The 20,572-nt window shown below is 40.0% G+C and overlaps 3 protein-coding genes across 13 annotated transcripts in view; 1 reads left to right on the top strand and 2 right to left on the bottom strand.

The window, feature by feature from the left end:
* Nucleotides 1–2,282: 2,282 nt before the first annotated feature.
* On the bottom strand, nucleotides 2,283–15,355 carry LOC110829981 (uncharacterized). Of its 4 annotated transcripts, XM_087354779.1 has the most exons (6): nucleotides 12,652–13,441; nucleotides 7,676–12,497; nucleotides 7,399–7,565; nucleotides 6,977–7,100; nucleotides 6,207–6,382; nucleotides 2,283–4,682 (listed from the first exon to the last, which is right to left on the bottom strand). In XM_087354779.1, the coding sequence occupies exons 2-6, from the start codon at nucleotides 11,616–11,618 to the stop codon at nucleotides 4,551–4,553; spliced, it is 4,542 nt and encodes a 1,513-aa protein (XP_087210905.1). In that variant the 5' UTR covers nucleotides 11,619–12,497; nucleotides 12,652–13,441; the 3' UTR covers nucleotides 2,283–4,550. The 4 variants fall into 4 exon arrangements, with proteins under 4 accessions (XP_087210905.1, XP_087210903.1, XP_087210904.1 ...); XM_087354777.1 differs by lacking the exons at nucleotides 2,283–4,682; nucleotides 12,652–13,441 and adding an exon at nucleotides 15,276–15,355 and having other exon boundaries at nucleotides 4,921–6,382; XM_087354778.1 differs by lacking the exons at nucleotides 2,283–4,682; nucleotides 12,652–13,441 and adding an exon at nucleotides 13,912–14,036 and having other exon boundaries at nucleotides 4,921–6,382.
* Nucleotides 2,380–3,655, top strand: LOC110829968 (DNA excision repair protein ERCC-8). Its single transcript, XM_022064254.2, has one exon. It carries the CDS (start codon nucleotides 2,380–2,382, stop codon nucleotides 3,601–3,603), a length of 1,224 nt encoding a protein of 407 aa, XP_021919946.1. The 3' UTR covers nucleotides 3,604–3,655.
* The window catches only part of dor (vacuolar protein sorting-associated protein 18 dor), a 34,962-nt gene continuing 27,972 nt past the window's right edge, over nucleotides 13,583–20,572 (bottom strand). For 5 of the 8 annotated variants that reach the window (XM_087354780.1, XM_087354784.1, XM_087354781.1 and 2 more), the window contains 5 exons: nucleotides 19,722–19,873; nucleotides 19,167–19,264; nucleotides 18,463–18,631; nucleotides 17,717–17,856; nucleotides 16,831–17,253 (listed from right to left, as the gene is read on the bottom strand). In XM_087354780.1, coding sequence (XP_087210906.1) covers nucleotides 17,190–17,253; nucleotides 17,717–17,856; nucleotides 18,463–18,631; nucleotides 19,167–19,264; nucleotides 19,722–19,873 — 623 coding nt within the window. In that variant the 3' untranslated portion in view covers nucleotides 16,831–17,189. Of the gene's footprint in view, nucleotides 15,356–16,830; nucleotides 17,254–17,716; nucleotides 17,857–18,462; nucleotides 18,651–19,166; nucleotides 19,265–19,721; nucleotides 19,874–20,572 lie in introns of those variants that run through there. The other 3 variants (XR_015536764.1, XR_015536765.1, XM_087354785.1) reach the window with 3 other exon arrangements.

Below are 20,572 nucleotides of genomic sequence, written 5' to 3'. Positions count from 1 at the left end.
GCGGTGACACTCGATCCAACTCGCCGAGAGGGTTGAAGCACACGCCTGACCCCGTCCGACTCTCAAACGAAATAGGTCAGTGACGTAATCTGTACTCTCCACCCTTAGCCATCAACGACCGACTGTGGCGGGCTCTTGTGAACGCGGCAATGAACCTCCTGGGAGGCTCTTGACTTGCATTCTGAAGGTACCCTGTTCGAATCCCGATAGTGACACAGGTTACGCCTTTCCTGGATTATTTTTCTTTCTTGTTAGAGGCTGAATAAAGCCTGCATTTGAACTACAAATGAACTGCTGAATCTCTCGTTCGTTCCATCCATTATAACCTCACTCTCTCGAATAACGGGCTTCTCTAAACAAATAAACAATAATAAAAACCGGACCTGTGGAGAGCCCACGGTTAAAGCAAGCGCTGAACCTGCTTATGTGATACGACTTCAGTTCCATCCACCTCTCTCTCTCTCCGTTCCACCTAGACCCGCTTTAATATTATCCTCCCATCCACGCCAAGGTTTACTGGAAAAAAAAACCTTGGTGGTGGTTAAGTGGCACCTGAAACTTTCTGCTTTGTGTCACACTTGTGTTCTGTCTAAATATTGTGTTTCGGAAACGCCTCCGAATCTGCAGCCAAGCTAAACGCTCTCTTTATAATTACACAAGCCATAGCTAGGAAGGAAATCGTGGCTCAATCATGAATGACACTGTCGTATGACCATAATAACTTTTAAACCGACCCGGTTGCTAGCTTGGAGACCGCGGTTCGATTCCTATTATAATCAAAAGTGTGTTAATGACACGAACAGCAACTTCAAAGGGAATGAAGAGTTTAAACAAATGACGAATATTCAAACTCAATGTCACGCCGGCCAGTTTCATTGTGGGTCGTGATGAGACAAATATTAAATAGAAAACATCTAACAGCATCAGAGGTGAGTCTGATCGCACTGATGATGAAGGCGGTAGTAACCTCTGAAACGTCGGTAAACTTATACCAGACTGCACGGCGCAACAGCCCAGAAGACAGGAATCTTGAAATACAAAACACTTTTCCAGTGGCACGAAAGGTGCCATTGAAACAGACGTAGTATTGTGTATCAAAATCTAACATAACCTAACATATCCAGACATTGCATATTCATGTCGTGGCTCTTCGCTTCACCTGAAGAAATCAAGGAAGCGTGTAGCACGCATGGCGGAATTGGGAGGATGAAATTAAAACGGGTCTTGTGGCGATTGGATTTTGCTGGCCCAGGAGAGGGGCCGGTGGAGGGCTTTGGTTAATTCTGTGACGAACCTTCGGGTTCCCTAAGCCATCTAGTCAGTTAGTTAAGTAGTGTGTGGATTGGGTTAAACTGGCTCAGGATAAGGGCCGGTGGTGAACACGGTAATGATTCTTCGTGTTCTATAAAAGACAGGATTCCTTGACTAGGTAAGCGACTATTAGTTTCTCAAGGACTCTGCTCTGTAAGAGTAGTTGTATTAGTTATATTGCTTGGTTATTTATATCGTGCGTTTTGGTTTTTAGTACCGTCATGCCATGAACCGTTCTAGACATCTGCGGTAGGTTATTCGTGTCTTGAGAACTTAGCAAAATCATTTCGAAGAAAGACGCAGGGAGGACAGAGGGAGGGGTATTTCACCCCAATACCTAAACATTTTCCCATTAAATTACATAACGTAACGCTTTTTCAAATTAATTTCTGTTCCAACGTCTCTGAATGGGGTTGAAATGTAGGACGTGGACTTTAAGTTCTGGTGTTGTGTCAACTACGTACAACACGTTTTACGTAATGAACTTTTTCATGTTCTTTTTTACATACAAATGCCGTAATTAAATTATTCCCTAATGTAAATGATTGAATCAGAACTGAATGTCCCTGACATCTATTGGCTAAATATTCAGTGAAGCTGCAATACATCGATAGACTGGACTAAATTGAAAACAGGATAGCCAACAGTCGAATGTTACATAACACCGTTGGTATTAATGTATAATTAATGGTATTATCAGTGGTTATTTTCTTCAGTACAATCGTGTTACATGAGGGGCATTAGCTCACGACGGATAGAGTAAAGCGAGTTATTGAGAATCTATTCAGTGGGGGAAAATTTAGTTCTGATTGAATCAAATATAATCTGACTCGATATAAACAACACGAGGTCTTGTAGAAAAGTTTTCTTCCCTTGTATACCGGGAGGTCGTATTTCAGAACTTATGTTACAGTGCAGCACTCGAAATATGAATATGTGAAATCACCACTAATGTAACTGACCACAGACTCTTTTCTTTTTACTTTTTTTTTTTTTATAAAAGTATGGTGTAGTATTGTTTGCTTGCGGTTTCATATGTTCTATTCTGTTTAGACACCAGGGCTGAAAATGATTCAATGTTTAGAAAATGTTCGAGCAGGTATAGTTGAACCACGTGCCCTTATTAGGGCAGAATCCACAAAGAGGTCATACAACTTACATTTATGCAAGCACAGAGACATTGAAAATGTCCACACAGCTGGAGTCAATGCATTAGACGTGGATGCGATGGAAGGAAAATATTTGCTTTCTGGGTCAGCAGATGGTAGTCTTCATATCCATGACTTGCATAACTTCACAGGCTCCCCTCATTTCACTTCCAAACTTGTCTGCGAGGTGGATCGAAACTTACAAACAGCTCATCGATACAGTGTAGAATGTGTTCAGTGGTACCCGTTTGACACAGGGCTCTTTACCACCAGTGGAATGGACAAGCAACTCAAAATATGGGATACAAACTGTATGAAACCTGCCGATACCTTCAGTTTTGAGGGTCGTGTGTTCCAGCATCACATGTCACATATAGCTACCAGAAATTGTCTTGTTGCCGTTGCAACTTCTGTAAACCACATCCTTCTTGTTGATCTGAAATCTGGATCATGCACTCATGAGTTGCGTGGTCACACAAGTTCAACTCTGGCCTGCAGGTGGTCACCAAGAGAAGAATACTTGCTTGCTACAGGTAGCTGTGACAACAAGGTGCTCCTGTGGGATGTCCGTGCTGCAAAGTGTTGTCTCAAGTCTCTGGACCAACACAATGGTAAAGGGCGGTCAAGTTCAGAAGCCACCAGTACTGCCCATGATGGTTATGTGAATGGTCTGTGTTTCACTCATGATGGACTCTTCCTTCTTTCATATGGGACAGATCACAGGTTAAGGTTATGGAATACTTTCAGTGGGAATAATGAAATGGTTAATTATGGGAAGATACCAAATGATACAAAAAAGTGCATGCAGTTTGACATTACCATCAAGTGTGACCCACAGCTGGTATATATGCCATCAGATGGTAACATTTTAATGTATGAGATTCAGACGGGTATTAAAGTGAACACACTATTAGGACATTATAATTCTGTCAACAGTTGTATCTGTCACCCATTTTACCACGAGTTGTACAGTGCTGGAAATGACAGAAATGTCCTTATTTGGGCCGCTGACTACTGCCAGAGTACAGCATTTGATGAACACTTGGAATCACAGACTCAAAAGAAAGAATCATCTAAGAGGAGAGGGCTTTTTGTTCAAAGAAATGTAACGGCTGACACATGGAGCAGCGACGAAGAGTGTTGATCCCTTGTTTACGATAAATTGTATGAGCTGCAATAAATATATTCACCATGTACTTGTATTTTATTGTTTAATACATGGGTTGACCTTAAGGTAGATGAGAAATGAATCTTCTTTCCTTGGAAATGTCTTCAAGAATTATACTTTTCCCCTGATCTTGTTTATTCCTGCGATCATAACTGATTTTCAGTCACCCTCTCAAGAGAGCATCATCTTATAACACAGACAGCCAGCTATTGTTAAGTGTAACCATCTTATATTCAAAACTTCAGTCCGGAGGCAGAACGTATGATGGCTTAAACAGTGGTCTGTATCGAGTGTGTGAATATCTTCATAGCTGCTGTATAATTAACATGAATGAACTGTCACATAATTATTGACAACTTAATGGAAATTATACTGTATTAAAAGTGAAGTATTATTTTATGGTCATCCTGTAAATGGGATATCTTTTCATTGTAGTGGGTTATCAGGTCCTTACTATATTCAGAAACCTTGTTTTCACCAGTACAAGTCGAAGTTTGCAAGGCGAAACTTCATCACTTGTCAGCAAAGAAATTCCTCGCATTTTAATAGAACCCAAGAATTCATTACGATGTTCATAACATCTCTCTCGACACTGTCCCAAGTCAGATGAATTAATTCCCCCATTTTTAGTTGCTCAGGTCATTCCACACAATCCAGTCAAACCTGGGGCCCAGTGTGATTTCATAACTTGCTAGCAGTTTGAGAATGTGTTACCACACCATCCAATTCACAAGCCTGAGGTCTTCCATGGGTTTGTGCTGCTAGCAGCTCAGAGACATCATCCTTAACCACTCCATGTCAATACTTCTCAGACAGAGCTTTCATTTAGGGATAGAAAGTTCATGTGTGTGTGTGACTGTAGTTGCCATGACAATACAGAACAGTACTCAGGGTCTAATTACACAAAATGGAGTTTGAATGATTCAACATGATATTCTGAAGGAAACACTTACTTGGTTCTTCAGGATCTGCATTGGGGGTGAGATCTTGCAAGTTGCTGGGTGTCTGGAGGCTGGGATTGCAGGATTGGCACAGGAGAGGTGTGGCAACAGAACCTGCAGAAACACAAAGCAAGAGGACAGTTAGGGTTTAAATTGATAAGGAAACTGCACTACTTTCTGCAATGTGTACTGGAAGTCTGTTTCATTGAACATCTAACTACATGGCTTTATTTTTAAATTCATTTTAAATCTGATAGGTAGGGTACATTTTTAAACTTGTGTACACATGTGAAAAGAGTAAAGTGAGATGCCATATGCACACTGGAAAGATGAATCAATTTTAAGATTAAAATGATTTGGTAATAACAATGGCAATTTTATTATCTGAAAACAGTTGGGAAAATACAGTTCTCTCAAACATCTTGGTTCATAATTACGTAAGTATAACCGATTGTATGAAAAATACAATTTAAGAAGATAGGGTATTATGAGGTAAGTCAAAGACTATAAGAACATCAAAGATTTCATTATGCTTACCCTCCACAACAAACAACACTATTTTCTCCTACTCTGAATATACTTTCAGATCCTCGTATTAAATTTATAATACACCTAAAATTCAGTTCCCATCTAAACTGATGGAGTATAAAATTCATAAAAAATAGTGTCATATTATCACAAGTGTTAAGACTTTAGGAACGAGGCAGTAAAATATGGCTGTCTTGTGGGTCGTTGCAACAAGCCAGAAAACAGGCATCATCACACTTGCAAGTGCAAGAACCTGAAATCTCAATCAGGCAGTATTTTAAGAAAGAAGACATTGCCTGTAGAGATGGTCTGTGCTGCTTGATCAATGGCGTGTGCGGGGCCTGACCGAACCTGGCCTACGGCGTCTCGTTCTTTGTTCTGTGTACCAGCTGCACAAAGAGTTGGTGCAATTTCTGACACGATCTGTCTCCACTCTTCCGAAACCGCTCGCAGTGGTACGAACAATTGTGATACTGCTTGTTCTTTCGTCTTCACCCCGACTTCCAGGCCGTCCACAGTGTCACAACCCAACCCTGAGACATTCTTCAAGACTCTGTCAAACAACTCGTCTCTAAAGAAAGCTTTCATTTCCTCCTCTACTACTGTTACCGCCTGAGATGCAATGAGCTGTGATAGGTCTGACTTGATGCCATAATTCTGAAGGGCTTTATATAAAGACAGGTGCAGGATTCGTTGCATCTCAGGATGAAGCATTGACAGCTGTTGACAACTTGCAGTTTGTATGTTACCCTCAAACTGCTCTGTGGATGCGCTTGTGACTTGACCTTCTTTTACGTTTCTGCTCTGAGTGTAAATCATATGTTGTTGTTGTTGTTGAGATGTTCCAGTTGAAGGAACAGGAAATATACATCCATTCTCTTCTGTGACTCTGACAGTTACCGGTAATGTATCGTGTTCTGATTCCGGACTAATAGTACTTCCTAAGTGTGTTCTATCCTCAATGAAATCTTCTGTTCTTTCCAAGTTACTAACTTCAGAAGAAGACATCACAGCTGAAGTATTATTAACTGCTGAATCTTCAACTATTTTTGTTGTGCATATATTAGACGCTACTGCTAAAGTGTCACTGAAACAAGGGAGGATACTTGCCATTGATTCAGGCTGATCTGAAAAATTTTCTGTGCAGCCAATTTCATACTTTTCTTCTTCCCCATCACTGACGTAGATGACGTTATTGTCACAGTCTGACAGACTGTTACTACAATACAGTTTTTCACGGTCACCATTTTCCTCGTTGGCATCAGGAACGAGGGCTGCAGTATGTCCTGACAAACACAGATCAGGCTGTTAGCAACGATAAAAAAATTGTGTCTCAAAAAAGAATTCTTATTGTTCTACGTAAAAGCTAAAGATTAGAAGCCTGCCACCTTACCTATATCAGTGTTACACTTGGTCTCTCACTAAAGGTATTTAAGAACGAGATTGGACAGAAATTATTTGGAACAAAGGAAATGGATGAAACAGCAATAAAGAGAAAATTACATGACAAACTTCACAATTTGTACTCTTCATGACATAGCATCAAGGCGCTAGTTAATAAAAAATCAAATGGGCAGGGCCAGCAGCACATACAGGAGAAGAAAGACGTTTAGGTCGCAAAACCTCAAGAGAAGCAAGCACCTGGTAGACCTGTGCTTAGATCAGATCAGAACTTTGGAAATTCAGGACCTGTTTACATGAGGCACTTGAGATTTCCTGCTAATTATCCTTGCCAACACTTATAGTCAGTTTTGGGCGACTGCAATTAAAAGAAACTAGTACACTGGTGTTCCCCAGAGACATCTTAAGTGGCGATTTTATTGTATGACCAAAAACAATCTCAGCGCCTCATTCAACTTGAGACCTGCACAGCTTCTTACTTGACGGTTTTTTCTTGTTAACTGGTTTAGGCCATGCACCACCCTCTTCCTCTTCATCAGCTGACGAAGTCTCAATCATCCCTCTAGTCTCCAGGTGATGACGCTGCTTACCCAACTCATTTGTCTGAAGAAAATCAGAAACACCCTAACATTAATTACACCCATCAGAGCTAAACTCCACAAACTCAAATTGCTAGTTGCATTATGTGAAATATAAACCAATCAGTGACAACTTATAAGTTGGGAGAGAACCCTTCTTGACTGTCACAACTGCTTATTAAATATTTAAAGATATAGCATGTCAAACTGTGGACTGGATTCTTCACCAGCTGAGTAACTATCAGCTTCTCAAGAAGGATTTCATCCCAATGAGTTAGTTAAAATCTGTGTGTAGCATATTTGATGCTGCCACAAATACATACCAATATCAAAAGAACTGCCTCATCAATTTTGCGAGATTTGCAATAGTTGAAGATGTTCACGCTTCTGCGACCAATATCATGCATATCTGATGATCCAAACCATGCTCGGGATGCTTTCTTCAGGCCAGACTTTGCTGTCTTTGCCAATTTGAAGCACAGCCTTTCACCTGCACATCACCAAATATTTAAATTAGGAAAATCACAGAATTAAAAGCAAGAACAAGACCAGCATGCCACTGACTCTCTATCTGCTTTGGCACTTTATGGTTTGACTTACCAGTTCTGAACACTTTACAAAGATCCAGCATTGCTAATTGGATTCCAAACAGGTAACTGCTTTGTCCAAAGAATGTAACCTCGTCTTTGATGTGATCCACTCTGAGAAGACCCCGGTCCGGATGTAGTGTCACTATTACACCCTCTAGGTCTTCTGTGTTCAATTCCTTAGATATGCATCTTTGTTCAGGTTTATTGTCTGGAAACGCATTGTCTCCTTGCTCAGTCCATGCATCCACAGCAATCCACTCGTACCAGTTCTTCCTGCTGTCATCTCTTTCCTGTCTGATCGCCAGTATGTGCACCTTGAATCCTTCAGCTATATATGGTATGACAGGACATTTTGCTGGAAGCTTCATCCCATATTCTACAGGACTGAAAAACTTATTCAGCACAAAAACATCATAAGCCTTACCACCTTCAGCAACTGTAGCCACAAATGCAAATGGCTGGCGTATCTGGGTTACGATACCTTCGTATTCCCTGCCTGCAACAAGGCCTTCCCGCATAGAAGGAAATGTGAGTTGAAGGTTCTGGAAATTAGTTAGTTTTGAAGTGGATTTCTTTTTGTGCACCGTACTTTCCCAAACACCACTCACAACAATGTCTGGACAGCCGAGAAGCGAGTCTTCTCCTCTCACTTTGCCTTCAAAATACACTTCTGTACCCACAGGCAGGTACTCTGTCAGGTTTGTGCTTTCATTACTTCCACTAAAATTCACCACATTTTTGTCGAACATAACCTCCACTTCTGCACCGTAAATGGAACATTCCAGAACTCCCACAGTGGAAGATTCATACCTCTTTACTCTGGCAACATTCCTCTTCAAATATGTGGCATATCCTGTGTACTGTGTAGGGGTCACAGGAAGTTGTATCTCTTCTTTGTTATTCAAGGAAGCAGTCACATTTGCATCGCCAAGCGTCTGGGCTTGATCCGACGTCCCCTCCGTCTTTACTTCATCAGAAAGTTCAGAAATGTTAATATCTTCACATTTATCATTGCATGTTTCAGTCTTATTGTCCCAGTCATAATATAGTCTGCTTTCATAAAACATTTCTCTCTGTTTAACTGCAAATTTACTAGTTGGAAGCTCCAAATCATGTGTAATAATAGTCTTAACTTTTTTCTCTTCCTGCACTCCACTCACTGCAACTACTGAATGACTCCTCCGGTCCTGAAGCTCGATGTCTATGCGTGCTGCATAAGGTATGTCTTCTCCATAGTAAGGGCTAACAGCACTAACATCAACCGATCTTCCCGCAGTGATCTCATCCTTTACTTGATTATCTGTAAGAGCAACTCCTTTAGCAAAAATGCTTTCCCTGAAAAATATTGCTTTTACCTTCTCATTCTGAAACTGGAAATTTACCACTCCAAATCCATCATCCAATGTAAAACTTTGTACAGTACCAACAAATACTCCATCTTCCAAATTCTTTATCCTTTGTTTTCCTGCTTCAACAAAGGAGTTTGCACCTCTCTGAACATCATTACACATGCCTTCACAGTTCTTTGCAACACCATCATCTTTATGTTTCACATTCACCTTACTATCGGTACTTGCGAGATTAACAATGCTAGCACATGGCCTGTTGAGGCAGTCTACACATCTCTTTGTTTTTATTCCACATTTATTACAATGCCTCATGCTGCAATAACTCACACTTGTAGGTTTCTTCCCCTTCCAGGCACAAGTTGCAAAATATGCTGCACCTGATGGGTGATTCGTCAGTTTAGACACATCTGCGTACACCACGGTGCCCTCGACAAGGTGCTGCCTGACCACATCCGTAATGGCACACTGCTTCCCATCAACATACAGGTTTTTGCTAGAAATAAGAACTCCTACTTTCACATTGTGAATGGCTGAGATCATTATCGCAGCATCGCTCGACCACGTGGACTCTATAATTCCAGTTATATTTGTTGCTGATTTAGGCAGGTGATTCAAAGGAATAGTAGAATAAGAGGTGATTGTTTTCCTAGTGGAAAATATATTTGTGCCATTATCTGATGTTGTTATCTTCTGAGTTCGAGATATAAATGAATCTACAAGTCCTGATGAGTTTGCAAAGTCTGGTGGTTTGAATTCTGTACATAATTTTGGTACCTTCACTTTTCCCTGATCATCCACTAAGACTGCTGGCTTTGATGCTGAATTCAACATACCCACATCTGTTGAAGGTGCAACAGTATTCAGTATTTCCTTTGATAAATGTGTCTTTCCAGTCACTTCCTGTCTGGTTTTATCTGTGCTTTTTGCTATAATGCTCTTCTCTCCAGGCAAAGTAATTGTTCTTACTGTTAACTCTTTACAACTCTTTGTACTTGTTAATTTCTGTTCAAAAGTGCACACCCTACAAACACAGTCATACATATGTTTCCTTACAGCCCTGTGTTCAACAGGGCAACTGTTCCAAACATCTGGAGAAAGATATATCACATACCCACAATACATTTCATCTTCTGTGGCTGCTTGTTGCAGAGTAGCTTCCTCTTTCGTAGACTCATCAGACGATCCGCTCGCATACCCTGCAACTGAGTCGCTTGCAACATGACAGACTTCCAGCTGTCCTTTACCAAAAGTTTCAACATATACAGCGGTTGCCTTGTAACTGAAAGACTCACCTCTGTACTGTTTCACATTGAATGTGACAGGCATCTTACAAGATAGAACATCACGAAGCTTGGACCGGTGGCCAATCCTAATCCCATCTACATACACTTTACTTCGACAAAATGACGCCTTCTGCTCTTTCTTGTCCATTGTAAACTCTATTGTTCCGTTATCATAACCCAAACTAAAGATATTTCCAATGTACTGACCATGGCAGAACGAATCTGACTTAGAAGTGGGTGCTGGTAAAGAATTGTCTACATTCATGGATGGCCCAGACAGCGTTTCTCTAGGGTTTGATGACAGCGTGTCGCTTACTGTTGTAGGTGTCAACACACTACTTGGCACATACATAAGGCAGTACTTCTCAACGGCCACATAACCAGTAACGAGCGTCCATGTTGTGGAAGCTGACACGTGTTCGGGTAAGGAACATGATGACAATGGCGCAAAAATGGGTACCAAAAGGTGTGGCACATCCCAAACAGTTTTCCTTGGTTTGCACACTTGTCCACACAGCTGTCTGTCAGATGCACTAGACGCTTCTTGTGGCACTGAATCTTGCATGCTTGTAGGTTCTGCAGCTGAACCCAAATTATGCAACTGTTTATCATATACTGCTGTAGATGACCACACATCCTGCACACCTGGGTTCAGGGATAGTTCTGCCTGTGATATCAGAGCCTTGAATTCAGAGGGTGGGTTACAGGGAGGTAGATTTTCTAGAGTGACAGGTATTTGAGGCAAGTCACTTGAAGATGATGTTAAAACACTGCATGGTACATGTTCAGGTAATGTGATACCAGCAACTTCTGCTGCCATCAATGGTTTGGATGATAAAGGTATTTTTGGTACAGCAATATGATTTGGTTTCAATGGGTCTAGAGGCATTTCTAATTCGATCCTCAATACTGCTGACGATTCTGTTATTTTACACTGTTTGTGTGAACACTCTGAAGGCATTCTAATTCCTGCTTTTGCAAATTCATCTGCAGTGAAATTACTCTTTTCACTGTGCTGCAACACATCGCTTTCATGTTGTTGCGGAAGTCCGTAACGAAAGATTACAAAACCAGTCACTCCTAATCTAAATTGAAATTCTGTTTCACCATGTGACGTGAGAGATCTGAGAAGTTCATATGAAAATTGAGGCCTTACTGTCTGCGTCTTAAAGTCATTTGGCACGATGCCAATCCCGGATAGACGAGGTATCTTTTCAGACCCATCTTGTATTGACTGTGCTGGAATCCTGTACAAAGGCACTGCTCCATAATTTTCTTTAGACATGTCAGGTCGACTGTCAACTTGTCTTGTGTGTGACATATTCCTGTAAAGAAGCTGATGCTGCTGCTTTGACGCCACTTTCCTCTCTGTTCAATGAAACAATTCTGTTTTTCATGCGGGTGATGCTACACAAATTTTTCTGTAAACTGATTTTGTCTTCTCTCAAGTTGAAACCCCCTTACATCTGCAGTATTCAAGTAAACACGAATCCATTCGTAGATTCGTAACTTTTTGTGACTAGAGATCTCAAATAACCAATTTAGGAATATAGGAACTGGAACTGAGATAACTATGGCTACTGCAAGTGCTGTGTTTCGGTGTGAAGAACCACACTTACTGTGGTACTGAAAGGGGACATATAAAGACTAAAAATCTTGATGTATGGTTGCTCTATAATGAATGTTCAATTCATCATATACTGCCAATATAGAGCATCAAAAAGAAGCTGAGTCTTACCAATGCTAACACAGAAAATCAGTGGATGTGAAGGGTCACACTTGTATTTGGCAAGATTAATTTCTTAATGTAAAATATAATTCTGTCAGCACACCTAGCCTGTTAAAGAAGTGGCTGTTACTTCTGCTTTCATGACTGATATGCGTAAGAAAACTTTCACAAGCAGAACTACCTTCTAAGTCTGTAATAACAATTTCAAAAGTACACTTTGTCGTCGTGGCTCAGTCTAATGTCTATGTCACCTAAGTATGGCACATTCAGGGCAGCCGTTTGATAATGTGCCCACCACAACACGTAGATCAATAACCCACTGGTGGTGGGGTGGGGGCTCTTACACAACCAGACTGTGCATCCAGAGTTGTACTCGTAACACACCAAGTAACAACAAGAATTTGTTGTGGAATAAATGAATACACGGCCACACAGTATTCTGATGCAAAAGACTTATGGGAAACACCAAATCTGTAAAGAAGAATAATATGATTAAAATTAAAAAGCATTTAAGGAAGAAGCAAACTTCTCTTCTGGTGACAATATCAGGGTGATCAAATTAACTTAAACTTGTAGATAACAAAACACTTAAGAGTCACAATCTTGTACACATGTATATGTATACTTTTGAATAAAATGCAGTTGCACAGATTTGAAGTGAATTTTTTAACCACTTGTAAGGACCATATTAAAAAAAAAACAACCAAAATGCAATGTAAATTAACTGGTTGGGATACAGTGAATTAATTTAAATAGCACAGTGATAGGAGAAGCACTTTTACACATTTCCATTTCAGTCTCTGTTATCAGGACACTTATCTAATCAGCAAACTTCGTAGAAAATTATATTGCAACAGCCTGTGCTCAATTCACTATAATAAGCACATCCTCAACAGATAAACAAACTTAATTGCTAAAGTAACTTTTCTGAACCACTGTTCCCAGTACACAAGGTGTAATAACTCATTCTATCATCTGTCTCCACTGAACATTTGTGGAGATCTTTGACATGTTTTTGTAACCACATTGTATTTCTAAGTGTATTCTGATGTGATGTTCCACATCCTGGTTACCACAATCTATGAGATGCATCTGTATGTATTTGTGAATCTTCAACTTTGCATTAAATATGGTTTCAGTTGGTTTGGATAACTCATAATGTAGCATATATACAATAACAAAAAATATATGAACTGAATTACTATAAACCCACACAAACCAATATTTTTAAAGATATATTGGGCCATCTAGGCCAAGGGTTCTGAAAGTGTGATCTCCATTATTTTGAAACAGGTATTCCATAAAACTACTGGAATTAAAAAAAATAGTACTGAAGTGCCATGATGGTTATGGAATAAATGAAATACATGAACACAGAACAATGATTAACTGGTCTGCCAAGACACATCAATTTTCTAATACCCTGCATAAAAAAGGCTGGGAGCGACTGACCACAACCATTCCTCCTTGTACTCAATGCGGTCCCTTTTGTTTCAAGATATGGAAAATATGGAGCAAAAATAAATGAAGCATTGGGCTGGTTATTAAGTTGGATGTAGTTTTTGAAAACTGATAATTTTATTACGATATGTCATGTGCAACAACAGAAGTACAACACCATTCCCTTTACAGCTCCAAAAATTTACAACAGAAATTAATAACAAACAAATTGTATATGTCCATATGCATAAATGTCCCTCGAGGGTTGTGCGACCTGGGACATAGCAGTTTAGGTGAGGCCTCTCTGGCAATCTGTATGTATAATATCACTGTGGCAAGTTGTATATACATTAAAAGTGTGTTACTTATGTTTTCTGGGATTAAAGTAAAATTAATATAATACTTTCTGCGTGATGCCCTGCAGCGCGGGGCCGTCTATACATACACTAACTAGAACATAATGTGCAATACGCAGACTGAAAATAGAGCGAAGGCACTCTTCTTCTGTCTTTAGTATCAGCACTACGAGTATGTCCAAATTCCAGCACCATTTTTCCACACACTTCTAACTTCCGGGTGTTCACCGTTATCAGTTTTCCAAGTGACGTCTGAGCACATTTGTTTCCTTCCACTACCGCCATGGCTGATTCTTTAGTACAGATACTACGAAAATACGCCGCCTACCACTTTCCCGTTCCAACATCTGGACAATGTAACAGACACTTCAAGGGGCACTCCTATTTGATTTGTAGATTGTAACATCCAGTCGTCAACATGTCCAAAATACGCACCAGAACGAGCATTTTAACCACGTGACTTATGTGGGGAAACACGAACATCAAATTGAGAAAGCACGGAGGTTCAGGGAAACCCACAATTCTGGCGCCATCAGCGGCCGAAATAACAATCAACGAGTCTGCAGACAAATGAGATGTGGCGGGACGTTTAAAAATTCAGGTTATGAAAAAGTGCCGATCTGTACAATAAAGCTGGACACAGACGCGCCTTGGGAAAAAAGTTTCACTCCTACTCATTCGTGCCTTCGGCACTGGTTGGGGGTGGCCAATTTCATGCCTAGGCTGTGCTTTACTCCATACAAATGGAACCCTGCTACCTACTGCACAGCAAACTGGGTGAGACCCATAACAGGTCTGGACACAGATGTTGGAAGACAAATATTTGTCCCTGCCAGGGTTAACATCTTGATCACCTAGTCAGTAGCCACTGACCGAGCTACCCAGCCTCATGATACAGCTCTGTGGCAACAGCACATTTTTATCAATTTCAAAATAATCACACTGTGCTGCTTCTTTGTGCAAAATTATGTGTACAGTGCCTGTGAGGATGGGGTGGGGAAATTTTCAGTTTTGGTACAATGTCAGGTATAGATGACAACAATCTGCGTTTCGGCACTGTAGACTTGGCATGTACCAATGTGCTGTTATACAGCATCAAAACCCAGATGATTCCTCACGGCCATGGAAACCCCAAATCTACAGTTTCACATTTCCCATACAATTTTTAAAGAACTTCAAGAAGCAGACATTGCTGCTGCCTTGGAACCCATACGAGGTGGTAAGCATGTGGAATGTCTCCAGACATAACACGATCAGTCTTCCAGCACACATCAAATATCATACAACACAGTTTATTGCTACTTTTACTGTATTTTGATAATAATGGTTTTTACTGAAGATATTAAACTTTCTCCTCCAAAGCACTGAAGATTATTTTCAAGAGGTTTGTTCCAAGACAAACAAATTTGCTGTACATAGGATGAAAGAAAACTATGAAAACTTGACGTCTTACCCTTTGTTGATGATGATGCTGACGTGCAGACGAGAGGAAAGGAACATGGATACTGGCAGGTTGCACATGTTACAAGCAATCTGGAAAACAATGAAAAGTGGATATCTGATTATAAAGGAGAGATTCAGACATCATCTGCTGGTAAACACAGGTTACTTTCAGAAAATACTCAATTTCCCTGAATATTTCAAGCACATTTTTGCTTAACTTGTATAATAATAAACTCTGGATTTATTAAAATGCATCATCACAGTAAATATAACTTTACCCCTCCACTTTCTCTAAAGAAACTGTGCACACGCTTTCTTTAAACACTGTGCAAATAATGTTTTCTACAAAGTAAAACATCAGTCATAAAAACCCAAGGAAAATCCTTCAATCCTAGGTCTCAATCTTCACGTTGCACTGATGCAATTCAACTCTGGACTGCAAATAGAGAATTTAAAGCTTTTATGGTGAAGTGAACAAAATTATTGTCTTCTGCTTTGGTATACTCTGTAGTTTTTTGGCTGTATACCAATGTTTTTAAAGAACATAGTGCCTCCATCATCAGGGCAGAAATGACAAGGGTGAAGAAGTGGATGGTTTATAAAGGGTTAGGAGGAGGACCAGGCCAGGGAGACTGAGTCATGTGATAATTTTCTTCTGTTCTTCCAAAATGCAAATAAGGAAGGGGCTTCTATGACCTGCACAGCGAGAACTAGCCCTCTCTGTTGATGCTGAGCTGGAGCTCAGTATCTGTCAATTCACTGATGATCCTGTCCACACGTCTGGATTTTTTGGCCTAGCCACTGTATTGTGACGGGTATAACAACAATGTTCTTGGTGCAGTTCAGCAAGACATTTACTATCAGCACGTGGTCCAGTGTGTCTTCACAGTCACGTGATTATAACAGTACCACAGTAAATACAACTGAGGCTGGAGATTAAACAACTCTTAAAGTGGACTTGCTGACTGATTCATTAATTTGATTAACACTTATTAAATGTACTGCACCAAGGAACTTCACATTACCTAGTACTGTCAGAGTATGTAAATCTATGCTATGACGTATCCAACGGTAAGCTTTCTTATTAGTGACTTTGAACCTCTCGGTTCAACTACCACAATTAGTTATGGTCAGTCATACATACACTGAAAGCTTATATACACCTCCCTGCAGAATTATAATTTTAAAACATTTTTATTACAAGAGATTTAGTGGAAGCTAGAGAGTGCTATGTTCATCAGATGGTGGAATTTGGTGTGACAGGTATACTCTGTATGCTGTAGAAAAATGGATAACTCAAATCAATGAAAATAAGGGCCAAGTGGTTAGCACTCCTTCTTCATATTTGGGAGGTCCCAAGTTCAAATCTCAGGCCAAAGATCAGCTATGTCGACTGACAAGTTTCATGGCTTACCTCGGTTCTTTCAGGAAAATGCCAGGGTAGTAGCTAAATCAGACCACAACCAATTCCTCCCATACCCTTTCCAATTCATTCTTCATTAATCAACTTATGGTTTCATACTAAAAAGTTTGAGCTTGTGACAGTGTTGTTAAATAACAAAATATTTTCAGATCTTTGGTTTAATTTTCAAGAACTTAATATGGCAATGGGTTAACTGCTTTGTAGGAAAAATACACTTTCAATTATATTCCTCCATCTCCAGTTTTTATATTGCTGATTTAACAGTAGAAAGTGGGGATTTTGGAACACTGAAAATGAAAACAAATCTAATTATTTAAAAGGAATGTACATCAATTATTGAACACTTTCGAGCTGAGCTCCTCCTTTACGTCGACTGTACAAAATATATACAAAATACACTTATAAGCCTACTGCAAGCTAATATCATGGTAACATGGATGCATGTACCAGGTTCAAATGCTGATGCGGAATACAGATAAAACTGTGCTGCCGCAGCGTATCTCATTCCCATTCTTTCATCACCCGCTCATAGTCTTCATCTTCTATAAATGGTTGATCGATTGCTCTGAAATAAGCAAATGGTACAAACAACAGTAAGACTACAACTTATATGGTGAAGTTATCAAAAACTATATTATTATGAATTAATATAGAAATACATACATTTATGTCAGCACAACAAAATGTTGGTCTATCTCATTGTTTGTTTCACTTGGTGATGTGCAGAGCGCTTGCCATTTCTTTCAAACAATAATAACACCAAACATTTCATGCAATATGTGAACTTTCTCATCCAATGCTGCCTTCTGTGTTGGATCTTACTCTCCGACACTAACAGCATTATTTATTAACCAATTCCATGCAGCCGAGTTCCTCTTACAAAGATGACAGCCACTCATCTCGCACATAACACCTGCCTTCTAAGGAAGACAGTGTGACTGGTCCAGATTTATGACCTCCTTTATTGCAAATAATTTTAGCACACTACTGTCACCTTAGGAAGAAATTCAAATACTGATCCTATATACCTGATCATCATCTCACCACAGTACAGACATTCAGAGGCGATGATGCTGTCAATGTCACACTTGATCTGGTCTCGTGCTGACATCGTAGCTGATCCCACAGACACATTGTCATCCCGCGCTGAAAACGTGGCCAACTGCCTCTAGAGACAAAATTACATACAATGTTATTAAACTTCCTCCACATCTGTTCTTTTCCAAACTCATAATTCATGAACCATTGTAATCATCACCATCTTGTCTTTGTCAATAAGGTGATTTCGCATTAAAGTCCTTTTCCAGCACCTCCTTGATCTCCTTATTGTTTTTGGCCTCCGATATTCAGCTTCCTAAGTGTAACTACAGAAAGTTCTTCACTTCTTTTATAAGAAATCTGTGCTGAATAATGAAACTGCTTAACTATTATGGAAATTTTATATATTCTCACACTGAACAATGTTCTATTAATTTCACTTGAGGTGCTGCAAAGTGATCGCTTTATGCATTAAATGGTTGCCAAGCGACACATTTCTACTGAAAATAGTCCATTTTGCACTAAATTGGTTATGGGAACATAACAACCTGGGCAGAGGTAAACCGGAAAAGCTTTTATGTTATAACACAATTTCTCATATTCCTCTTTTCCTGTACTTATGTGTATCAAGCTAATAATCTAGCCTTAAAGTTCTTCTATTCTTCTTCTTCTTCTGTCTCCCTTCACCTCATGCCCACGCCTCACTAAGACACACGCGCACGCACAAAAAACATACCTGCAGGTCTCGCAGTTTGCTCCTCTTGCCTGGTGGCAGCATAGGATTCAGTTCAGTTAGAAGGCAGTCAGAATGGAAGTGGTGACCACAGGGGAACAGATAGAAAGGTCGCATCAGCAGCTGCAGGTCACACACAGAACACGCGTCTCGTGCCTGTACAGACGCGTACCTATGCAGACGAACGGGGGCTGCAATTGACCACTCCAACTTCAGCTTTTTATGAAGGTCGAAAAACACAATTTTGATTAAGTTCTAATCATTTACAGAGAGTATGGTCAGAATAATAAAGAATTAATAACAATTTCTTCAGATATCTGAACTGAAATTATGAAAAACAATTTGTGCAATGACACTGTTACCTGCCCACTGCTCACATACTAGAGGTAACTTCAATCAACTGGTGATGTGTTCAGACAGGTTCAAAGTTAAGCACTGAATATGTATTGCATACATCACAGCTTGTGAATTCTCTGCTTCCTTGAAAATAGAAACCTTTCAGGGAAATGACTGGAATTTGTGGAGAGGAACGTTCAAAAAGAACAACAACTTTTAAATAGTACACATGGTTCATGTGAGAATAATTACAACACTTTCGATCATATGATAAACAGGCTTTGCAGGAAGTACACAAATTAAATGAAAAGCGTCGTACCTTGCTGTGTTTACTTTTACGGGGAAAGAAACTGTATTGTATGGTACTGTACCTGTTCCTGAATGCCTGTATTTCCTCCCTGATGACTTGTGCTGACTTGGTTGCCTCCTCCATCTCTTCCTTGAGATCCTGGATGTGTTGATTGTACTCCTGTAAGCAGAAGAACTTATCACATCTTATCCATATGCAATATGTTGTAAGGTTCTGGCAATACTACACGCCGGGTCAAACTGTTTCACAGGTCTGCAAATAAATTCACTAGAACAGGCCATGACTGATTCTTTCCAAGCCCTTCCTTGCTCACTAGCAATAATAATCCTGCTATTCAATACTATATGACCTTTAACATTAAAACAATATTAAACAAGCAACAGGATTCCAAATTCATTAACAAAATGAGCATGAGACCAACAGAACACAGCGTGTGTATGAATTAACACCCAAAGTTTTGTAAGAAGAAAATGCAAATGGGAGGTTATGGATTTCAATCTGTCCACAATGTCCATCTTAAGAAACCTTTCTACAGACTTAGCACAGACATTTTACACTAAGGTTGTTTTGGTTCCTACAACTCCAACTTTGCACATTACAAAGGGCGAGGTGTTACCTGAAGAGAAGTGCATATGGCATCCTTGAAGTGGTCAATGGTGACAAAGTCTGAGAAGAATGGCAGGATGTCCTCAATCTTGATGAGTTCACACTGCTGCAAAAACTGCATCGCCTGCTGGATGTCGTCCTTCTCCCGCACCACGTGTTTGGCTACACAAACACAGCATGGCACTTATTACCTCTGCTGGTATTCACCAGAACTAAAATGCTTTACTCTGAAATATGTGACTCTTTGCCACAGCAGAATGCAGCGTCTTCCTTGAAGAACTCACAGTTGCTCAGATAGTTCACTACTCTGCTCATAACTCATCACCGGGTCCTATCCCAGTCCAGTTCAACGCAGTCTCCAGCTGTATGTCCTATTTCTCAGGAATCCATTTTAATATCTTCCTCCAATCTAAGCCTAGGCATCCGATATCACCAAGATGTCTGACCAAAGTTCTGTACACATTCGACATTTCCCTCATGCAATTAACAAGATACAGTGAATTGTGAGTTGAATGGCAGATGTAGGGGCTAAACAATATTAAAATGCCTGTCATTAATTTATATGACTAAGCCTGCATACTGGCTGGTTTCTGCATTACTTAATGGCAGAGATTCCACAGTCTCAAATGAGATGAGAAGATGATAATGAAGGGATGGCGCAGAATGGAACTACCCTTGCATGTGGCTGCAAGAAATGAGGAAAACTCTAGTTGGGTAAATCAGACCCTCAGCTGTGATTAAAACCAATTATCTCCTTCTTGTAATTTAAAAGTATTACATGCACTACTGCTGGAACAGGGAAAAACATTACAAGCCCGAGTGAAAATTGAGATCTGCAGCAGTCTGATGCTTCACTGCAGA

The sequence above is a fragment of the Zootermopsis nevadensis genome, unplaced genomic scaffold (genome assembly GCF_977971745.1).
Source record: "Zootermopsis nevadensis isolate Lab colony 2312 unplaced genomic scaffold, Znev_1.0 Znev_ptg000024l, whole genome shotgun sequence".
Lineage (NCBI taxonomy): Eukaryota > Metazoa > Arthropoda > Insecta > Blattodea > Termopsidae > Zootermopsis > Zootermopsis nevadensis.
The sequence above is the reverse complement of the archived record's forward strand: the minus strand, read 5'-3'. Positions and strand labels throughout refer to the sequence as shown.

What these genes read in the sequence shown, in the direction of transcription:
- LOC110829968 (XM_022064254.2), top strand. Translation starts at nt 2,380, where the DNA reads ATGATTCAATGTTTAGAAAATGTTCGAGCAGGTATAGTTGAACCACGT.
- LOC110829981 (XM_087354777.1), bottom strand. Translation starts at nt 11,618, where the DNA reads ATGTCACACACAAGACAAGTTGACAGTCGACCTGACATGTCTAAAGAA. An exon ending in AGGCAGTTCTTTTGATATTG is followed by an intron (nt 7,101 to 7,398) that starts GTATGTATTTGT and finishes GATTTTCTTCAG; the next exon opens with ACAAATGAGTTGGGTAAGCA. An exon ending in TAACAAGAAAAAACCGTCAA is followed by an intron (nt 6,383 to 6,976) that starts GTAAGAAGCTGT and finishes TGTGTTTGTCAG; the next exon opens with GACATACTGCAGCCCTCGTT.